The 18,202-nt window shown below is 41.4% G+C and overlaps 1 protein-coding gene across 10 annotated transcripts in view; it reads left to right on the top strand.

The window, feature by feature from the left end:
• Positions 1-18,202, top strand: part of PDGFC (platelet derived growth factor C) — a 374,883-nt gene that overhangs the window by 226,827 nt on the left and 129,854 nt on the right. For 3 of the 10 annotated variants that reach the window (XM_067035418.1, XM_067035426.1, XM_067035425.1), the window contains one exon: positions 11,469-11,870. The exons of 3 other annotated variants lie outside the window; for them this stretch is intronic. In XM_067035418.1, coding sequence (XP_066891519.1) covers positions 11,469-11,574 — 106 coding nt within the window. In that variant the 3' untranslated portion in view covers positions 11,575-11,870. 4 more of the 10 variants (XM_067035419.1, XM_067035421.1, XM_067035420.1 and 1 more) reach the window with 4 other exon arrangements.

Below are 18,202 nucleotides of genomic sequence, written 5' to 3'. Positions count from 1 at the left end.
CTGCAAACAGTGACAGCTTTACTTTTTCTTTTCCTATTTGGATTCCTTTTATTTCTTTTTCTTCTCTGATTGCTCTGGCTAGAACTTCCAAAACTATGTTGAATAAGAGTGGTGAGAGTGGGCAACCTTGTCTTGTTCCTTATCTTAGTGGAAATGGTTTCAGTTTTTCACCATTGAGAACGATGCTAGCTGTGGGTTTGTCATATATGGCCTTTATTATGTTGAGGAAAGTTCCCTGTATGCCTACTTTCTTCAGGGTTTTTATCATAAATGAGTGTTGAATTTTGTCAAAAGCTTTCTCTGCATCTCTTGAGATGATCATATGGTTTTTCTCCTTCAGTTTGTTAATATGGTGTATCACGTTGATTGATTGGCGTATATTGAAGAATCCTTGCATTCCTGGAATAAACCCCACTTGATCATGGTGTATGATCCTTTTAATGTGCTGTTGGATTCTGTTTGCTAATATTTTGTTGAGGATTTTTGCATCTATGTTCATCAGTGATATTGGCCTGTAGTTTTCTTTCTTTGTGACGTCTTTGTCTGGTTTTGGTATCAGGGTGATGGTGGCCTCATAGAATGAGTTTGGGAGTGTTCCTCCCTCTGCTATCTTTTGGAAGAGTTTGAGAAGGATAGGTGTTAGCTCTTCTCTAAATGTTTGATAGAATTCGCCTGTGAAGCCGTCTGGTCCTGGGCTTTTGTTCGTTGGAAGATTTTTAATCACAGTTTCAATTTCAGTGCTTGTGATTGGTCTGTTCATATTTTCTATTTCTTCCTGGTTCAGTCTCGGCAGGTTGTGCATTTCTAAGAATTTGTCCATTTCTTCCAGGTTGTCCATTTTATTGGCATACAGTTGCTTGTAGTAATCTCTCATAATCTTTTGTATTTCTGCAGTGTCAGTTGTTACATCTCCTTTTTCATTTCTAATTCTATTGATTTGAGTCTTCTGTCTTTTATTCTTGATGAGTCTGGCTAATGGTTTATCAATTTTACTTATCTTCTCAAAGAACCAGCTTTTAGTTTTATTGATCTTTGCTATTGTTTCCTTCACTTCTTTTTCATTTATTTCTGATCTGATCTTTATGATTTCTTTCCTTCTGCTAAATGTGGGGGTTTTTTTGTTCTTCTTTCTCTAATTGCTTTAAGTGCAAAGTTAGGTTGTTTATTCGAGATGTTTCCTGTTTCTTAAGGTATGATTGTATTGCTATAAACTTGCCTCTTAGAACTGCTTTTGCTGTATCCCATAGGTTTTGGGTTGTTGTGTCTCCACTGTCATTTGTTTCTAAGTATTTTTTGATTTCCTCTTTGATTTCTTCAGTGATCACTTCGTTATTAAGTAGTGTATTGTTTAGCCTCCATGTGTTTGTATATTTTACAGATCTTTTCCTGTAATTGATATCTAGTCTCATAGCGTTGTGGTCGGAAAAGATACTTGATACGATTTCAATTTTTTTTAATTTGCCAAGGCTAGATTTGTGACCCAATATATGATCGATCCTGGAGAATGTTCCATGAGCACTTGAGAAAAATGTGTATTCTGTTGTTTTTGGATGGAATGTCCTATAAATATCAGTTAAGTCCATCTTGTGTAATGTATCATTTAAAGCTTGTATTTCCTTATTTATTTTCATTTTGGATGATCTATCCATTGGTGAAAGTGGGGTGTTAAAGTCCCCTACTATAATTGTGTTATTGTCGATTTCCCCTTTTAAGGCTGTTGGTATTTGCCTTATGTATTGAGGTGCTCCTATGTTGGCTGCATAAATATTTACAATTGTTATATTTTCTTCATGGATCGATCCCTTGATCATTATGTAGTGTCCTTCTTTGTCTCTTGTAATAGTCTTTATTTTAAAGTCTATTTTGTCTGATATGAGAATTGCTACTCCAGCTTTCTTCTGATTTCCATTTGCATGGAATATCTTTTTCCGTCCTCTTACTTTCAGTCTGTATGTGTCCCTAGGTTTGAAGTGGGTCTCTTGTAGACAGCATATATATGGGTCTTGTTTTTGTATCCATTCAGCCAGTCTGTGTCTTTTGGTGGGAGCATTTAATCCATTTACATTTAAGGTAATTATTGATATGTATGTTCCTATTACCACTTACTTAATTGTTTCGGGTTGTTCTTGTAGGTCTTTTCCTTCTCTTGTGTTTCTTGCCTAGAGACGTTCCTTTAGCATTTGTTGTAGAGCTGGTTTGGTGGTGCTGAACTCTCTCAGCTTTTGCTTGTCTGTAAAGGTTTTAATTTCTCCATCAAATCTGAATGAGATCCTTGCTGGGTAGAGTAATCTTGGTTGTAGGGTTTTTTCCTTCATCACTTTAAATATGTCCTGCCACTCCCTTCTGGCTTGTAGAGTTTTTGCTGAAAGATCAGATGTTAACCTTACGGGGATTCCCTTGTGTGTTATTTGTTGTTTTTCCCTTGGTGCTTTTAATATGTTTTCTTTGTATTTAATCTTTGACAGTTTGATTATTATGTGTCTTGGTGTGTTTATCCTTGGGTTTATCCTCTATGGGACTCTCTGTGCTTCCTGGACTTGATTGACTATTTCCTTTCCTATATTAGGGAAGTTTTCAACTATAATCTCTTCAAATATTTTCTCAGTCCCTTTCTTTTTCTCTTCTTCTTCTGGGACCCCTATAATTCAAAGGTTGGTGCGTTTAATGTTGTCCCAGAGGTCTCTGAGAGTGTCCTCAGTTCTTTTCATCCTTTTTTCTTTCTTCTGCTCTGCAGTAGTTATTTCCACTATTTTATCTTCCAGGTCACTTATCCGTCCTTCTGCCTCAGTTATTCTGCTATTGATCCCATCTAGAGTATTTTTCATTTCATTTATTGTGTTGCTCATCGTTGCTTGCTTCCTCTTTATTTCTTCTAGGTCCTTGTTAACTGTTTCTTGCAATTTGTCTATTCTATTTCCAAGATTTTGAATCATCTTTACTATCATTATTCTGAATTCTTTTTCAGGTACACTGCCTATTTCCTCTTCATTTGTTAGGTCTGGTGTGTTTTTATCTTGCTCCTTCATCTGCTGTGTGTTTTTCTGTCTTCTCATTTTGCTTATCTTACTGTGTTTGGGGTCTCCTTTTTGGAGGCTGCAGGTTCGTAGTTCCCGTTGTTTTTGGTGGCTGTCCCCAGTGGCTAAGGTTGGTTCAGTGGGTTGAGTAGGTTCCCTGGTTGGGGGGACTAGTGCCTCTCTTCTAGTGGATGAGGCTGGATCTTGTCTTTGTGGTGGGCAGGTCCACGTCTGGTGGTGTGTTTGGGGATGTTGGTAGCCTTATTATGATTTTAGGCAGCCTCTCTGCTAATGGATGGGGCTGTAGACCTGTCTTGCTCTTTGTTGGGGATAGGGTGTCCAGCACTGTTCGTTGCTGGTCCTTGAGTGGAGCTGGGTCTTGGTGTTGAGATGGAGATCTCTGGGAGACTTTCGCCGTTTGATATTGCGTGGAGCTGGGAGGTCTCTTGTGGACTAGTGTCTTGAGGTTGGTTCTCCCACCTCAGAGACACAGCCCTGGTGCCTGGCTGGGGCGCCAAGAGCCTTTAATCCACACGGCTCAAAATAAAAGGGAGAAAAATAGAAAGGAAAGAAAAGGAAGGAAGGAAGGGAGGAGGGAGGGAGGGAAGGAAGGAAGAAAGGAAGGAAGAAATGAAGGAAGAAAGCAAGAAAGGAAGGAAGAGAGGAAGGGAGGAAGGAGAGAAGAAAGGAGGGAAGGAGGGAAGAAAGGAAGGAAGAAATGATGAAAGAAAGGAGAAGACAAAATAAAGTAGGATAAAGTACAGTTATTAAAATAAAAAATAATTATTAAGAAGAAAAATTTCTATTAAAAAAAAAAACAGGAAAACGGGCCAGTCTAACCCTAGGACAAATGGTGAAAGCAAAGCTATAGACAAAATCTCACACAGCAGCACACTCACAAAAAGAAAAAAAGGTGAAGATAATAGTATATCTTGCTCCCAAAGTCCACCTCCTCAACTTGGGATGATTCGTTGTCTATTCAGGTTTTCCACACATGCAGGGCACTTCAAGTTGATTGTGGAGCTTTAATCCGCCGCTTCTGAGGCTGCTGGGAGAAACCTCCCCCTCTCCTCTTTGTTCTCACAGCTCCCGGAGTTCAGCTTTGGACTTGGTCCCGCCTCTGCGTGTAGGTCGTCCGAGGGCATCTGCCGTTCGCTCAGACAGGACGATGTTAAAGGAGCAGTTGATTTGGGGGCTCCGGCTCACTCAGGCTGGGGGGAGGGAGTGGCACGGGTGCGGGGCGAGCCTGCGACGTCAGAGGCCGGCGTGACGCTGCACCAGCCCGAGGCACCCCGTGCGTTTTCCCGGGGAAGCTGTCCCTGAATCCCGGGACCCCGGCGGTGGCGGGCTGCACAGGCTCCCGGGAGGGCCGGTGTGGAGAGTGACCTGTGCTCACACACAGGCCTCTTGGTGGCGGCAGCAGCAACCTTAGCGTCCCACACCCGTCTCTACTGTCCGTGCCGACAGCCGCGGCTCGCGCCCGCCTCTGGAGCTCCTTTAAGCGGCGCTCTGAATCCCCTCTCCTCGCGCCCCAGGAAGCAAAGAGGCAAGAAAAAGTCTCTTACCTGTTCGGCAGCTCCAGACTTCTCCCGGACTCCCTCCCGGCCAGCCGTGGTGCGCTAACCCCTTCAGGCTGTGTTCACGCCGCCAGTCCTCTCCCGGCTTCCGTAGCCCGGGCCTCAGCTCCCAGCCCCGCCCGCCCCGGCGGCTGAGCAGACGAGCCTCTCGGCCTGTGTCAGTGCCGGCCGACACCGATCCTCTGTGCGGGAATCTCTTCCCTCTGCCCTCCGCACCCCTGTGGCTGCACTCCTTTAAGCGGCGCTCTGAATCCCCTCTCCTCGCGCCCAGGAAACAGAGAGGCGAGGAAAAGTCTCTTACCTGTTCGGCAGCTCCAGACTTCTCCCAGACTCCCTCCCGGCCAGCCGTGGCGCGCTAACCCCTTCAGGCTGTGTTCACGCCGCCAGTCCTCTCCCGGCTTCCGTAGCCCGGGCCTCAGCTCCCCGCCCCGCCCGCCCCGGCGGGTGAGCAGACGAGCCTCTCGGCCTGGTGAGTGCCGGCCGGCACCGATCCTCTGTGAGGGACTCTCTCCGCTTTTCCCTCCGCACCCCTGTGGCTGTGGTCTCCTCCGCGGCTCCGAAGCTTCCCCCTCCGCCACCCGCAGTCTCTGCCCGCGAAGGGGCTTCTAGTGTGTGGACACCTTTCCTCCTTCACGGCTCCCTCCCGCTGGTGCAGGTACCGTCCCTATTCTTTTGTCTCTGTTTTTTTCTTTTTTCTTTTGCCCTCCCCAGGTACGTGGGGAGTTTCTTGCCTTTGGGGAGGTCTGAGGTCTTCTGCCAGCATTTGGTGGGTGTTCTATAGGAGCAGTTCCACATGTAGATGTATTTCTGATGTCTCTGTGAGGAGGAAGGAGATCTCCGTGTCTTACTCTTCCGCCATCTTTAGAAACTGTTTTAATATCATAAATTATTGTGACTCTAACGATCATTTAATTTTTGCTTAAATATTTTTTGCTACCGAAATAAGCTATTTCCATTTTATACCTATAAACTAAATATTATATGACTCTACGAAATATGAAAGCTTTTGAACTCTGTCTTTAAATCTTGCTGCAGATTTAATTTTTAAAATTATTAATGCTACTCAGTAGTAGGTGGGTGGTGGATATTTTGCCCATTTGTTCAGAAAGACTGAGATATTACACTATTCTAATTTCAAGGTCTTCCACAGAAGTCAGGTAGGAAAAACAATACAATTATTTTCTAAGCTAAATTGAAATTCTGTACAAGTGTTTTTTACTCTCCTGTCCAGGAAAAAAACAAAGTATTATAAATTTTTTAATGGTGTTCAATCCATTTAATCAGTAAATACTTTACTAAGAAATAAAAAATTTAACTCTGTTTAAAGAGCTTAGTATTACCTCCTTAAGTGACACCTCCAATATAAGTCAAACCCATGACAACCCACTAAACACTATGTGAGTTTCCTGTTAAAAGAAATCCTAGGGGAAAAAAATATCAATTTTAGTACAGTTATTTAAAGAAGTACCTGATGGACTTACCAATAGACAACTAGCTCCAATGACATCCCAGATAGAGAGATGTAAATAAAATATCATTTATATGAAATAACCTAGTTTCCGGTATAACTAAAATGTCTATATATGTTTAATAAAAATAAGCAACAGACAAATTTTAAGGAGCAATTCTCTCCAAAATCCAGAAAATAAGATGCATTCCAAGTAACCTGCACAAGGAATAAAGTTAATATCTCCTAATGCAGATGCTATTTTCTTCAAGATAGTATGTGTGGTAGGGCTTATCTTCCAAATTTCCAGCCCGGCAGTCTTAATTTCAGAGTGTTCAGAGATCAGCAACTACGTGTCATATGTATCCGGAATGAAATCTATTACAAGGAGAGCAGGAAATACATGAATAACTCATTGCCCAGATTTGATGTGCCTTGTTTTCAGTCCTAAAGCTGCCATCTGAAAACATGGTTTGCCATCATATGAGAAGGAGCAGGAGGGAGGGAGCTGGGGTCACCTCCAGCTCAGCTCCTGGAGACCCTGGAGCCTGAGGGGCTACTGGACTTGACTGCCTGGAGGAGAAACTGACCAGAAGCGGAACGCAGAAGATGAAGAGGCTCATATTGACCAATCCTATGGTGAATATCTTTAGAAGTCTTCTGGAAGACCCAATAATTCAACCAATGAATTTTTGACTGCCATCGTATATTTGGATGGCTTAATGTACGGGATTTGCTACATCAAATTTTTCCTGTATTGCATAAGGCATATCTGCTTTGACAATATATTGTGTCATCATCGTGGAATAAAGGCAAACAAATAGTTGTTAACAAGACGTACGTCTTGCCGCCGTCAACTGGCATGGTAATAAATCAGAGTGATTTGTTTCTAAACACTCTTTTATCCAAAACCACTTCACTACTTTGCAATGATTACCTTTGTGGAAAGTTTTTCATCTTGATGTTTGCAGCTGGAGATTGAGTCAGGAAGTGAGAATGTGCCTTGACGGACTCATTACTTGGCATCACACACAGACATGTAAAAACATTTGAAGACAATTATGAGGTTCATATTTGGTTTCTCTTCCTGGGAGAAGGCAACTATTGTGCCTGCACTTGTATCTGCTTTTAAAGTTAGCCTGTGAATAAACATAACCTGTGTTCTTCTCTCTGTAAAGCAAGCTTCATTTTTACTCTTGAACTTGATCAAAGACGTTGCCCGATGTCTGTTTAGGGAAACATAGACCGTGGGTGCTCAGCGAAATCCTGGAATCAAAACAGGTCATGAAGTCCTGTGCCTCCATCGCCAGACTACTGCTATTTCTGTTCTTATATAATCACTTTTTTACTGAAGTAGAGCTGATTACAATGTTGTCTTAGTTTCAGGTGACAGCAAAGTGATTCATATGTATATGTATTCTTTTTAGATTCTTTTCCATTATAAGCTATCACAAGATATTGAGTACAGTGCCCTGTGCTACACAGCAGGTCCTTGTTGTTTATCTATTTTACATATGGTAGTGTGTATTAGTTAATCCCCAATTCCGAATTTATCCCTCCCACCCCTTATCCCTTGGTAACCGTAAGTTTGTTTTCTTTTTTTTTTTGAATTGTTGAATTTTATCTTATTTATTTTTTAATACAGCAGATTCTTATTAGTTAGCCATTTACATATTAGTGTATATATGTCAATCCCATGTTTTCTACATCTTTGACTGTATCTCTGTTTTGTAAGTAACTTTATTTGTACCATTTTTTAAGATTCTATATATAAGCGATACCATATGATATTTGTCTTTGTCTGACTTACTTCAGTCAGTATGACAATCTCTAGGGCCATCCATGTCACTGCAAATAGCATTATTTCGTTCTTTTTATGGCTAATATTCCATTGTGTATTTGTTCCACATCTTCTTTATCCATTCCTCTGTCGATGGACATTTAGGTTGCTTCCATGTCTTGGCTATTGTAAATAGTGCCTCAATGAACACTGGGGTGCCTGCATCTTCTCAAATTAGGGTTTTCTCCAGAGATATGCCCAGGAGTGAGATTACTGGATCATATGATAACTCTATTTTTAGGTTTTTAAGGAACCTCCATACTGTTCTCCATAGTGGCTGCACCAATTTACATTCCCACCAACAGTGCAGGAGGGTTCCCTTTTCTCCACACCCCCTCCAGCATGTATTGTTTGTAGACTTTGTGATGATGGCCCTTCTGACCGGTGTGAGGCGATACCTTGTTGTAGACTTCTGCTATTCCTATCAGACATGATGAAGGGGCCTAAAGTCCTTAACGTGCCCCCTTGTCACCCTGCAGTTAACAGCTGATGCACTCTGGGCTCAAAGACTCTGAGATGCTTTGACAGGGATCGGCCCAGCCCTCTCCTCCTCAGGTTTCACAGACAGCCCTCTGTCCCACAGTCATGCCATAGAAGTAAATTCATCAAAAGACTCAATAACCACCCGAAGATCTCACATACGATACTTGTTCAATGAATTTTGAAGCAATAAATTTAAAAGTCAATATCCAAATTACTTTCTTATCTCCTCTCATGGTTCCAGTTGGTCCATGAGATGATTCACAGCTATTTAATCACGTGTAACCCATGGTTAAGTACCTAGATAGTGTCCTGATATTATTATAGCTTCAAATTACTGATATTTCTCAGAAACCCAACCCCCACCAATCCACTAAATTTCCTTTTTGTTTGCTTAACTAGTTGACTGTAAAAGTGGTTCCTAGAATGAAGATCTGTACGTAATTGCTCAAGCTTATGAATGTAAAAGATCATTCAGTTAAAAATGGCCTTTGAAGTCAAGTCTTCAATACAATAACCAGTGTTCAAACATAACCTGAGTGTTACATATAAACTTCTACATGTGTTAAATCTGTGAATAGTTTAATCTACCTGCCTTCTGAGATTTCTCCCTGCTCTTACATTGAAAACTTCATTTGATATCACTTATATGTGGAATCTAATTTTTAAAAATGATGCAAATGAACTTATTTACTAAACAGAAATAGACTCACAAACATAGAAATCAAATTTATGGTTACCAAAGGGGAAAGGTCGGGGAGAGGGCTAAACTAGGAGTTTGGGATGAACATACACACACTACTATATGTAAAATAGGTAACCAACAAGGACCTACTCACAACTCTGTAATAACTCTACTCAATACTCTGTAATAACCTATAAGGAAAAGAATCTGAAAAAGAATGGATACATATGTATGTATAACTGATTCACTTTGCTGTATACCTGGAACTAACACAATACTATAAATCAACTATACGTCAATAAAATTTTTTAAAAGAGAAAAGAAAACTTCATTTGAAAACATTCAGCGAGGGAAGACAGTACACACTGGGTCAGGATTTCTTCAGACAGTTCAAAAAACAAATCTACGTGCCAGCAAATTCCACCCATCAGTCCAGGTTTTGACCTTCGTGAAAACTGAGGCTCTCTCCTTCACGTATTGGAAGACGACTTGCCAATTTTCTCTGAGTTGCCTTTTGCAAGTGCAGCTTTGCCAATGCTCATACCAAACTTCAGATGTCACGGCTTCATATTCCGTTCTGTGTGTAGACCACTTGTCTTAAAATTGCATCCTGATTCCCAAAGCCTGTTGAGACCAGAACTTTCTTTGGCCTGGCTGTGGCATTCTTGTTAAAGTAGGCTAGGTTTGCAACAGCTGGTCTAGCACCCTGAAATACAAGTGGGGCTCGTGCATGAGTAGTATCACCTGGAGTTTGTAGAAATACAGAAATGGGTCTCCACAGAAGACCTACTGAGTTGGGATCTGTATTCTAACGAGCTCCTCAGTGACTCACATCCACATAAAGTTTGAGAAGCACTGACATGGTAGAGGTCTCTAGGTGTTGGTGTTTACTGAGCTGTGGTCAACAGATGGAACCAGCATCTGAAAAAGAAATATATGTTATATTATTAGATTGTGCCAAAAGCAAGTACATCATTATAATGACCATGGCCGTCGGTAAACGGATGTGATGCTACCAACCCCTGTCTTTCTTTTTTTTTTTTTTTTTTTTTTTTTTTTGTGGTACGCGGGCCTCTCACTGCTGTGGCCTCTCCCGTTGCGGAGCACAGGCTCCAGACACGCAGGCTCGGCAGCCATGGCTCACGGGCCCAGCCGCTCCGCGGCATGTAGGATCCTCCCGGATCGGGGCACGAACCCGTGTCCCCTGCATCAGGAGGCGGACTCTCAACCACTGTGCCACCAGGGAAACCCCCCTCTCTTTCTTGACACTCTTTCTGTACTTGTTTCCCAGGAAGCCTTTGTTCTTAGTTCTCTTCCAGGACCTCCTTCGGTCTCCTGTGCTGAATTCTGTTCACTCATCTTGGTTCTTTATACGCTTTTCCTGATTCAACCCCTGCACTTCCCTGCCTTCAATTCCCCACGGACTGGTCATCTCACACACCCCCACCTCCAACCCTGCTCTTCTTTCTGAGTTCGAGCTTTGGTCTACCTGAATGTTCTGTGGGTACCACTTAGATGGAATTCACTTCGCCCACTCCTCCTCCTCACAACTCCTCCGCTTTTTTTGTTTCTGTTAGTTAGTGAGTGGTACCTACCAAGTTCTTACCTTGGGAGGCATCCTGAATGTAGCCCTCTCCGTTCAGCGTCTTATCAACCACCCAGCCTTACCAGTTTCACCGTTGAACCGGCTAATTCTGGACCCACTGCCAGCGCTCCAGCCTAGACTCCCGTTGTCTTTCAAGCTTTACTGTCAGTTTCTTAATTTAGCTTTCCTCTTGCACATGATTTCTCTCTCTGCACTACCTCTGCTCTTTTTCCAGCCCTCCCTCCCACCAAACACAAAGGACGTTGTATTTCTGTAAAGAGGAAACTAAATAAAACACAGATGCGTTCCCTCCTCAAAAATCTTCTTTGTCACCTGGTGCAATAAAGTTCCCACGGCTTTCTGGTGACCCTGGTCCAGACGCTGCACTCTACCTGCTCTTCCATTGCTTCTCTCACCATGCATTGCCTCAGCTACTTACCTCCATAGGTGCCTTTGTTGTGCTTTCAACTCCCTTCCCCTTCTCGCTTATTGCAAAATCCTATTCATCCTTCCAGACCTAGCTCAGATGCCACTTGCCCTGCAACGCCTTCACAGATTTTTACGGCTTCCAAAAATGTGTGCTTCACCCCTTGCTTTATCCACCAAGAGGTTGGGTTGCTTTGCCGGGGCTTTGGGGTCAATCCACCCCTACCTACGTGACCTTAGACCATTTATTAATATTTTTGATCTCTCCCTTTGTGTGATGCAGAGGGCCACTTCTGGGAGCTAGATTAGGTAGGTAAGGTGTGACGCCACGTGGCTGGTACGCGATAGGTGCGGAGCAGTCGTTTGTCCCTTCTGGGCACCAGCGACCATCACAGCTGAGTTCCTCTCCCTTAGCAGGTCCGGGACCAACCTCGGGGAGGCGCTGGTCTCACTCAATGGGCAGCATTTGCAGCTTGTACTGATCTCACCAAGGAAGAGACAGTCGGTAAACGTTTGCTGAACTGAGAGCGCCGCAGCGTTACATTTTGCCTCAGCGCCGCCGACCGCTCTACAGGAGGGAACATTCTCAGAACCACAGACAGCGCAGCCATCCTTAACATAGTGCAGCAACGCGCTCCTTCCAGCACTCTCGTTTTCCAGCCAAGTACTCTCCTTTTCGCTTCCTTAAACGAAGCATACCCCGCCTTCCCAGGTGCCTTCCACCCACATCACTTGTGCTCGCTTTTGTCACAGTCATAAAACTGTGTTTCCCTGTCCTTTACGATTTCAATCCTCACTTTGTTTATTGGCCGTATTCTCTGTATTCATGTACAGGTATTTCAGTCAGAAAGGTACTCTGCCCTGTGTTCCCCGGCACATGCCCCACTGACGTTCCTTCTAAGGCGTACGTGTCCCTTCACCGGCGCTTGTCGAAGGATTCTCTTCAATCTGCTGCTGTCTCAGGCTGCAAGCTGTTCTAACGGTGTTGCCACGCCACCTGCCAGAGTTCCTTCCAGTCCTTGTGAGACGTGTACATCCAGATGTGTTTTCAGGTTGATCTCCTAGGAAGTATGAGGTGAAGAATGAACAAATTTGATTTTTGTTAAAAGGAATCCTTGGAGAATTTCTCCATTAAGGTACATTTCCTCATCCTGCATCTCAACGGTTATTTTTAATTTCAGAATTTGCTGTTTATTAATCACATGATACTGGAAAGTCCCTGCTTCTCAGGGATGCTTGTGTCTGAGTTCATTTTATTATATCTTTCCGTAAAAACAAGTTATTTAGATATGCATCTCTGAAATAACAACGTAAATCAATGGGAAAATAGAATTCAGTAGCAGAATTTTCTCAGAAAGTCAACAGAGTTCTCAACTGGAAAGAGTCCCCATTCCAAGTGTCTACTACAGAAATCTGGTTATATGTTTTAGTGCTTAGAGCAAAAGCTCTTAGACTGAGGTCCATGAATGCACTTAAAATTCCCTGTGAACTTCGTGGAGCTGTATGTGGACAGTTTGTAAACACATGTACTCCGTCAGAGGACTTGATCCAAAGAAGTTTAAGAATCAGTGACATCACCGAGGGAGCTGGGAGACAGTGTGGTGACGCTTTTCACACCGCTAAGTCTCTGCAGAAGAAGGACCGTCAGACTAAGCCGGAATCTGTCGCACTGCGTGGGTGAAGCACGCGGTAAACCTGATCTGTTGGAAAAGGCCACACAGGGGGAGGTGGGATGTTTTACTGAGAGATCGTCTCTTTTATCAGCACTGCAGTTGTTAACTTGTATCTAGCACCGGTGAAAGCTGTCCTACAAATCAGAGCCTGTGGGAACCAGGCTCCCAGCCTGACTACGTCTAACATTTAAAGTTCAAAGATGCTTCAGTGCAAGGTGAATTTGACTTACACAACTACAGAAAGACTCTCATGGATTAAGTTGCCAGATGTATGTCAGTGATAATTACTCAGAAAGAAAACAGAACCTTCTTGGGGGAAATTATGGGAAAGATGACAGAGAGGACACCAAAAGCTTAAGCACATTAACCTCTGGTCGATGTTGGACTCACCTCCAGCACTGCGGCCGCCTAATGCGCACATGTTCAGATGTCGAGACCCTCCCCTCCCAGCCTCCAAGACCCTAAGAAAGTAACCCTCACCGGGTGCTCAGAGGAAAAGCATAGGGCCCAAGCAACATAGCCCTGATTTACAATAGGGAAACGGGAAAAGAATTCTTGCCTGGAGCATGGCCCCATTAGGGTTCGCACTCCTAAGTAAGCTGCACCCTTGATGCGATGTTTTCCCAGTTAGAGTTTGGTTTCATATTTGTTTCAAAAATTACACACACATCCTTCAAAACCATTCAATCATAAAATTTACAGGTGATATTTCATTTTTCAACATGTGAAGCGAACATGACAACGACAAGAAGAGTTTCCCTTGATAAAATTTCAGAAGTGTTGGCCAGAATTTATTAGCTATTTTTCCTAATGGTATCTTTGGGCGTAATTCTTTTCACGTCTTATAAATTCAGTCTCATAATGTTAATACATGTCCCCCCTACTTTTTGCTCGTACTACTGTATGATGAACGTTTTTCCCATGTCATCAAAGTTTCATAATTTAAGGGAATGGTTTCATCATATTGCAATGCAGGGATGTACCAAAATTTAGTTATATCTTCTCCTTCCGTTAAAATTTTATTTATAATTTTTTGTGGTTAGGTAAGCATCTTTGAGTCTGCTGGTGAATTTATTCCTATGAAAAATATGATAGTGGTTGGATTTTAAATCCATTATAAATAAATTATAGCAAAACTTACATGTGTGATTTATTGGTAGTAATAATGAAACAAATAATCCAGGTAGTTTTTTGGGGGGGAGGGTGTCTTTTACTGACTGTTTTATCAGTCCAAGCTACTCATGGGCAGAACCCCTTTTTCTACAGCTTGAATTGTGCACAATATCAGCACAATATCAAGGAGGCAATAAAATAAAGTTGTTTGATCTCTTTTTTTTTAATTTTTGAATTTAATTTTATTTATTTTTTTATATAGCAGGTTCTTATTACTCATCCATTTTATACTTATTAGTGTATATATGTCTGATCTCTTTTGAGGATCTTTTTTGCACAAAGATTCCATCTATGTTGGAAGTTAATTTTTAAAATAATTTTAATAAGATTATTAAAAATTATTATTAATTATGATTAATAATTTAAAAATTTTAATAATCTGCATGTTTCTTGTATGCAGTGTGTTAACCCAGATACATGATTTCCTCTTTTTGTCTCTTAGAAAATGAGCTTTAGGTTGATTTTTCTGTCCGTTCAGCTCGATGATTTTTATTATTACATTTTTTAGGGTGAAAATAATTTTTTAGGGTTCATATCTTCATTCTTCTTTTAAAATTGAAGTAGAGTTGATTTACAATGTGTTGGTTTCAGGTGCACAGTATTCAGTTATATATATGTGTGTGTGTATATATATATATACAGAGACACACACACACATATATATATATTCTTTTCAGATTCTTTCCCCATTTAGGTTATTAGAGAACATTGAGTATAGTTTCCTGTGCTCTACAGTAGGTCCTTGTTAGTTATCTATTTTGTATATAGTAGTGTGTATGTTAATGTCAAACTCTTAATTTATCCCTCCCCTCCTTTCCCCTTTGGTAACCATAAGTTTGTTCTCTATGTCTGTGGGTCTATTTCTGTTGTGTGTTCCTTTATATCATTTTACTCTTATTTTAATAAAATCGGGTAAATTATCTGGCAATATGACCTTTTCATGATATTGTTCCATTAATACAGGAGTAAAACTACCTGTATTCTCCCTAGTTTATTGAGGATGCTTTCTTTGCCTTCTGTGTCATGCAAGGCATTAATTCTGTATTTGTATAGCTTTTGTAGCAATGGATAGACCTAATCTAGCCAGTTATACTAAAGACCCACAACTTACACTTAAAAGGTCTATCATAGCTTAACAGAGAAGAACTGTAAAACCTCAAAGAGAGTGAGGGGAAAGAGGGTTTCAACCACAATGAGAAACAGGCGCTGGCTGTGAAAAACTCCCTTCAAAATTCTTGGCAACTTTGCACTCACACATTGTTATGTTTTTCATGCCAAGGAAATCTCAGTATTTTGAAGAAGCAGCAGTGAGGAATAAGAACTGCATCATGACCTTGTGAATTTATTAACATTCCATGCATAGAACCTGACCAGACACACACGTGTGCACATACATGCTCACATATACACAACTGCTTGCATATACGTGTACACTATAGCAAAAGGTACATACTGTGAAGTTTAGAAAGAAGGGATTCAGTATGTAACATTGTTTTCTAAAACATCTTGGAACTGTGTCTGACACTTAGTGAGTATGTGTCATTGAATAAATAATCGAATAAGTAAATTAAAATATGAACATAAACCAAGAATATTATAAAAGTTTAAATATTTAAATACCCAAGGTAAATAAATTTAATGCTCTAAAGTATTCACCTTTAAAAAAAACCAGGAAGGCAGGAGTAAACTTCTGGAGCTGATGTATATGTTTATCACTTTAATCGTGGCGATGGCTTCCTCAGCGTATACATCTGCTCAGTCCCATCAGATTGTATATATTAACCCTGTGCAATTTTCTCGTACATCAATTACACCTCGAAAAACTTAACAAAATTAAAAAATGCAAATACCCAAGGTAAATAAATTTACTGCTGTAAAACATTCATATTTTATGTTTCCTTGACAAAACCCTCTAGAATCTGTGTTTTATCTTAAGTAACTAAATTTTGCCCTGGATCAAACGCACAGATTAGATCAAGTGTTTGAGATTCGCTTTGCATCCAAGATTTATCTCTTCGGCATTTTTCATATTGTCATCTCCCACTAGATCTCACATTCTTTCCTGTAAAGTGTTTATATCCTATCTTAAGTCCTGCTGGCGCATTCTAAGACCTAAGAGAGACATTTTTCAAGTTTTGGACCCACTTAACTCCTTTTACTCCCGATTTTCAGTGCTCTAGTTTGGGGAGGGACTCTTTCTAACTAGAAAAAAATGGATACTGTTTTTCCATTATAGCAGTTCATTACTACATATTACCATAAGGAGTCAAACTGCTAATATTGTATTTCTAAGAGAATTTCCTTTGCTCCTTTGTACCTAAATGAGAAATAGGATTGCTTCATTTCCCTTAAGAAAAGTCTGGAAGCAAGAAAGAGCCTCTTTTAAACAGTTTTGAGCTCTGAACTCTGCATTTCATATACGAAGCTACCTTCTTAATGCATTTTCAGGGTGGAATTGCATTCACTGACTTGATCACTTCTGTCTGATTTCCATAAAAGTGATTTCTGGCGTCTGTCTATGCATTACTTTCTCATTGTTGTGTTTCTGAAAGTATGTTTCCTGTAGTCATTTCTGCATCCCAAGTAGATATTTCCAGTGACTTATCCTGAAAGGCCACAGGCATAGAGGCTTATAGTTAGGGCTCAAGGACCAAAGAGAATTGGTTTAGAGCGAGCTACACCACTTACCAGCCAGGTTACCCCGGGAAGCTCACCCCACCTCTTTCATCTCAGAGTCCTCAACTAAGAAGAGGAGAGGAATAGCAACAATACCTACCTTTCCAGTTCGTTTAAGGATTAAATGGGAACACTCATGAGAAACACTTAGTGCCTGGAATGCTCTTACGCAGACAGTAAACATGAGCGATTATTCTTCTCATAATTAGTATATGATTTTGCAAAATGTATGTATTTACTGCAATAATTATATGATTGTAGCATGACAGTTTATTATTATTGTTATTAATTAGATTCAAATGGCTGTCTTTACTCTGTCTTTCTGAGAGTTGTAGCTTCTTATACTTGCTCTCCTCCCTGTGAACTGCACATCTCCTCCTTCAACGCTGGGGGTCTGGTGCGTATAATGCAGGTGCTTCCTGTCCGTGCATCCCTGGAGGGGCTTCTTCTGACCACAGATGGTGACCTGTGTACCCACAGCTCTCTGTGGTTGACAGGAAGGTGAAAGTTCAACACACCTGAGCCTTCATTCTAGGGTTTTAGATGCCTGCCTCTAATCTTGGTTTATAATCAGCTCTGTTCCGAGTGGCCCTAGAGCTCTAAGTCATGTCGGCGGGAGACAAGCCATGGCGGGATTTGAATGGAGGGATGAGGACTGATGCTCGCAGGGTGTGGGTACAAGCACATCTGATGGGAGCGAAAGGAAGGCCAAGGGCAGGCACGTCCTCGAGAGCCCTGGGGAATTGTTTCAGGACCACCGCATGAGGAGGGATCTGGCCGTGGCCTCCGAGAAAGCCAGGCGGAGGTGTACAAAGCACAGGGCTCGGTCGCGTTACCAGGCACACCACGGTAGGTTTCCCTGAGAGCCTTTACGTTCTCAGAGCCCGTTTGAAAAATCCCCACTTTTAACCTTACATCTTATGACTTTTCTAATATTGAACTATAGATGGTTTCTGGAAAAGGGAATTTCTTTAACTAGGATGCATAAAAGAAATCTTTAGGATGTATTAAATGTCAAAAAGTCTTATTTCCAAAATTGAGGATTCAAACTGAAAAAAAGCAGTCTACATTTTTTCTGGAGGAGAATCGTGTGTTTTAAGTTACCTGGTCCTTTGCTTTTCCAGGATGCACCAGCTCATGACCTACCTGACCCATGTTTTCCTTGAGCATATCCAAGGGCAGGAATTTGTTTTCGCGATGCATCCCTTATTAGATTAAAAGCGTCTCGAAATGATTTCTAGGTCTTATTCCCAGGGCCTGGTGCCCAAGGGCCTGACACCTAACAGAGTTGGTTGGGAAAACAAAACAGAAAGGAAAACCCTGAAATCACACTGTGTGGTTTATTTACTCATTAAATTATGGAAAATGTACCTTTCTAATTTACGATCTTAATATACCAACAATTTAGCTGCATATATTACTAATATGTTTCATTCCTGCAAGCTGTTGAGGAGCTTTGTTCAAGATGTCAGTTACTCTAGATATTCTGTAATTAAATCATCAAGTTAGAATTAAATTTAGTATTACATCTGGTCGGTAAAAGCCTACACAAGAAAGCCGGACAGCACCTTAGCAACTTGTACAATCTCTTTTCTGAAATACGAGGAGCCCATTATGTTTTGGAAT

This window comes from Kogia breviceps, chromosome 6 (assembly GCF_026419965.1).
Source record: "Kogia breviceps isolate mKogBre1 chromosome 6, mKogBre1 haplotype 1, whole genome shotgun sequence".
NCBI classification, from domain to species: Eukaryota; Metazoa; Chordata; class Mammalia; order Artiodactyla; family Physeteridae; genus Kogia; species Kogia breviceps.
This window is presented reverse-complemented; position numbering and strand designations above follow the sequence as displayed.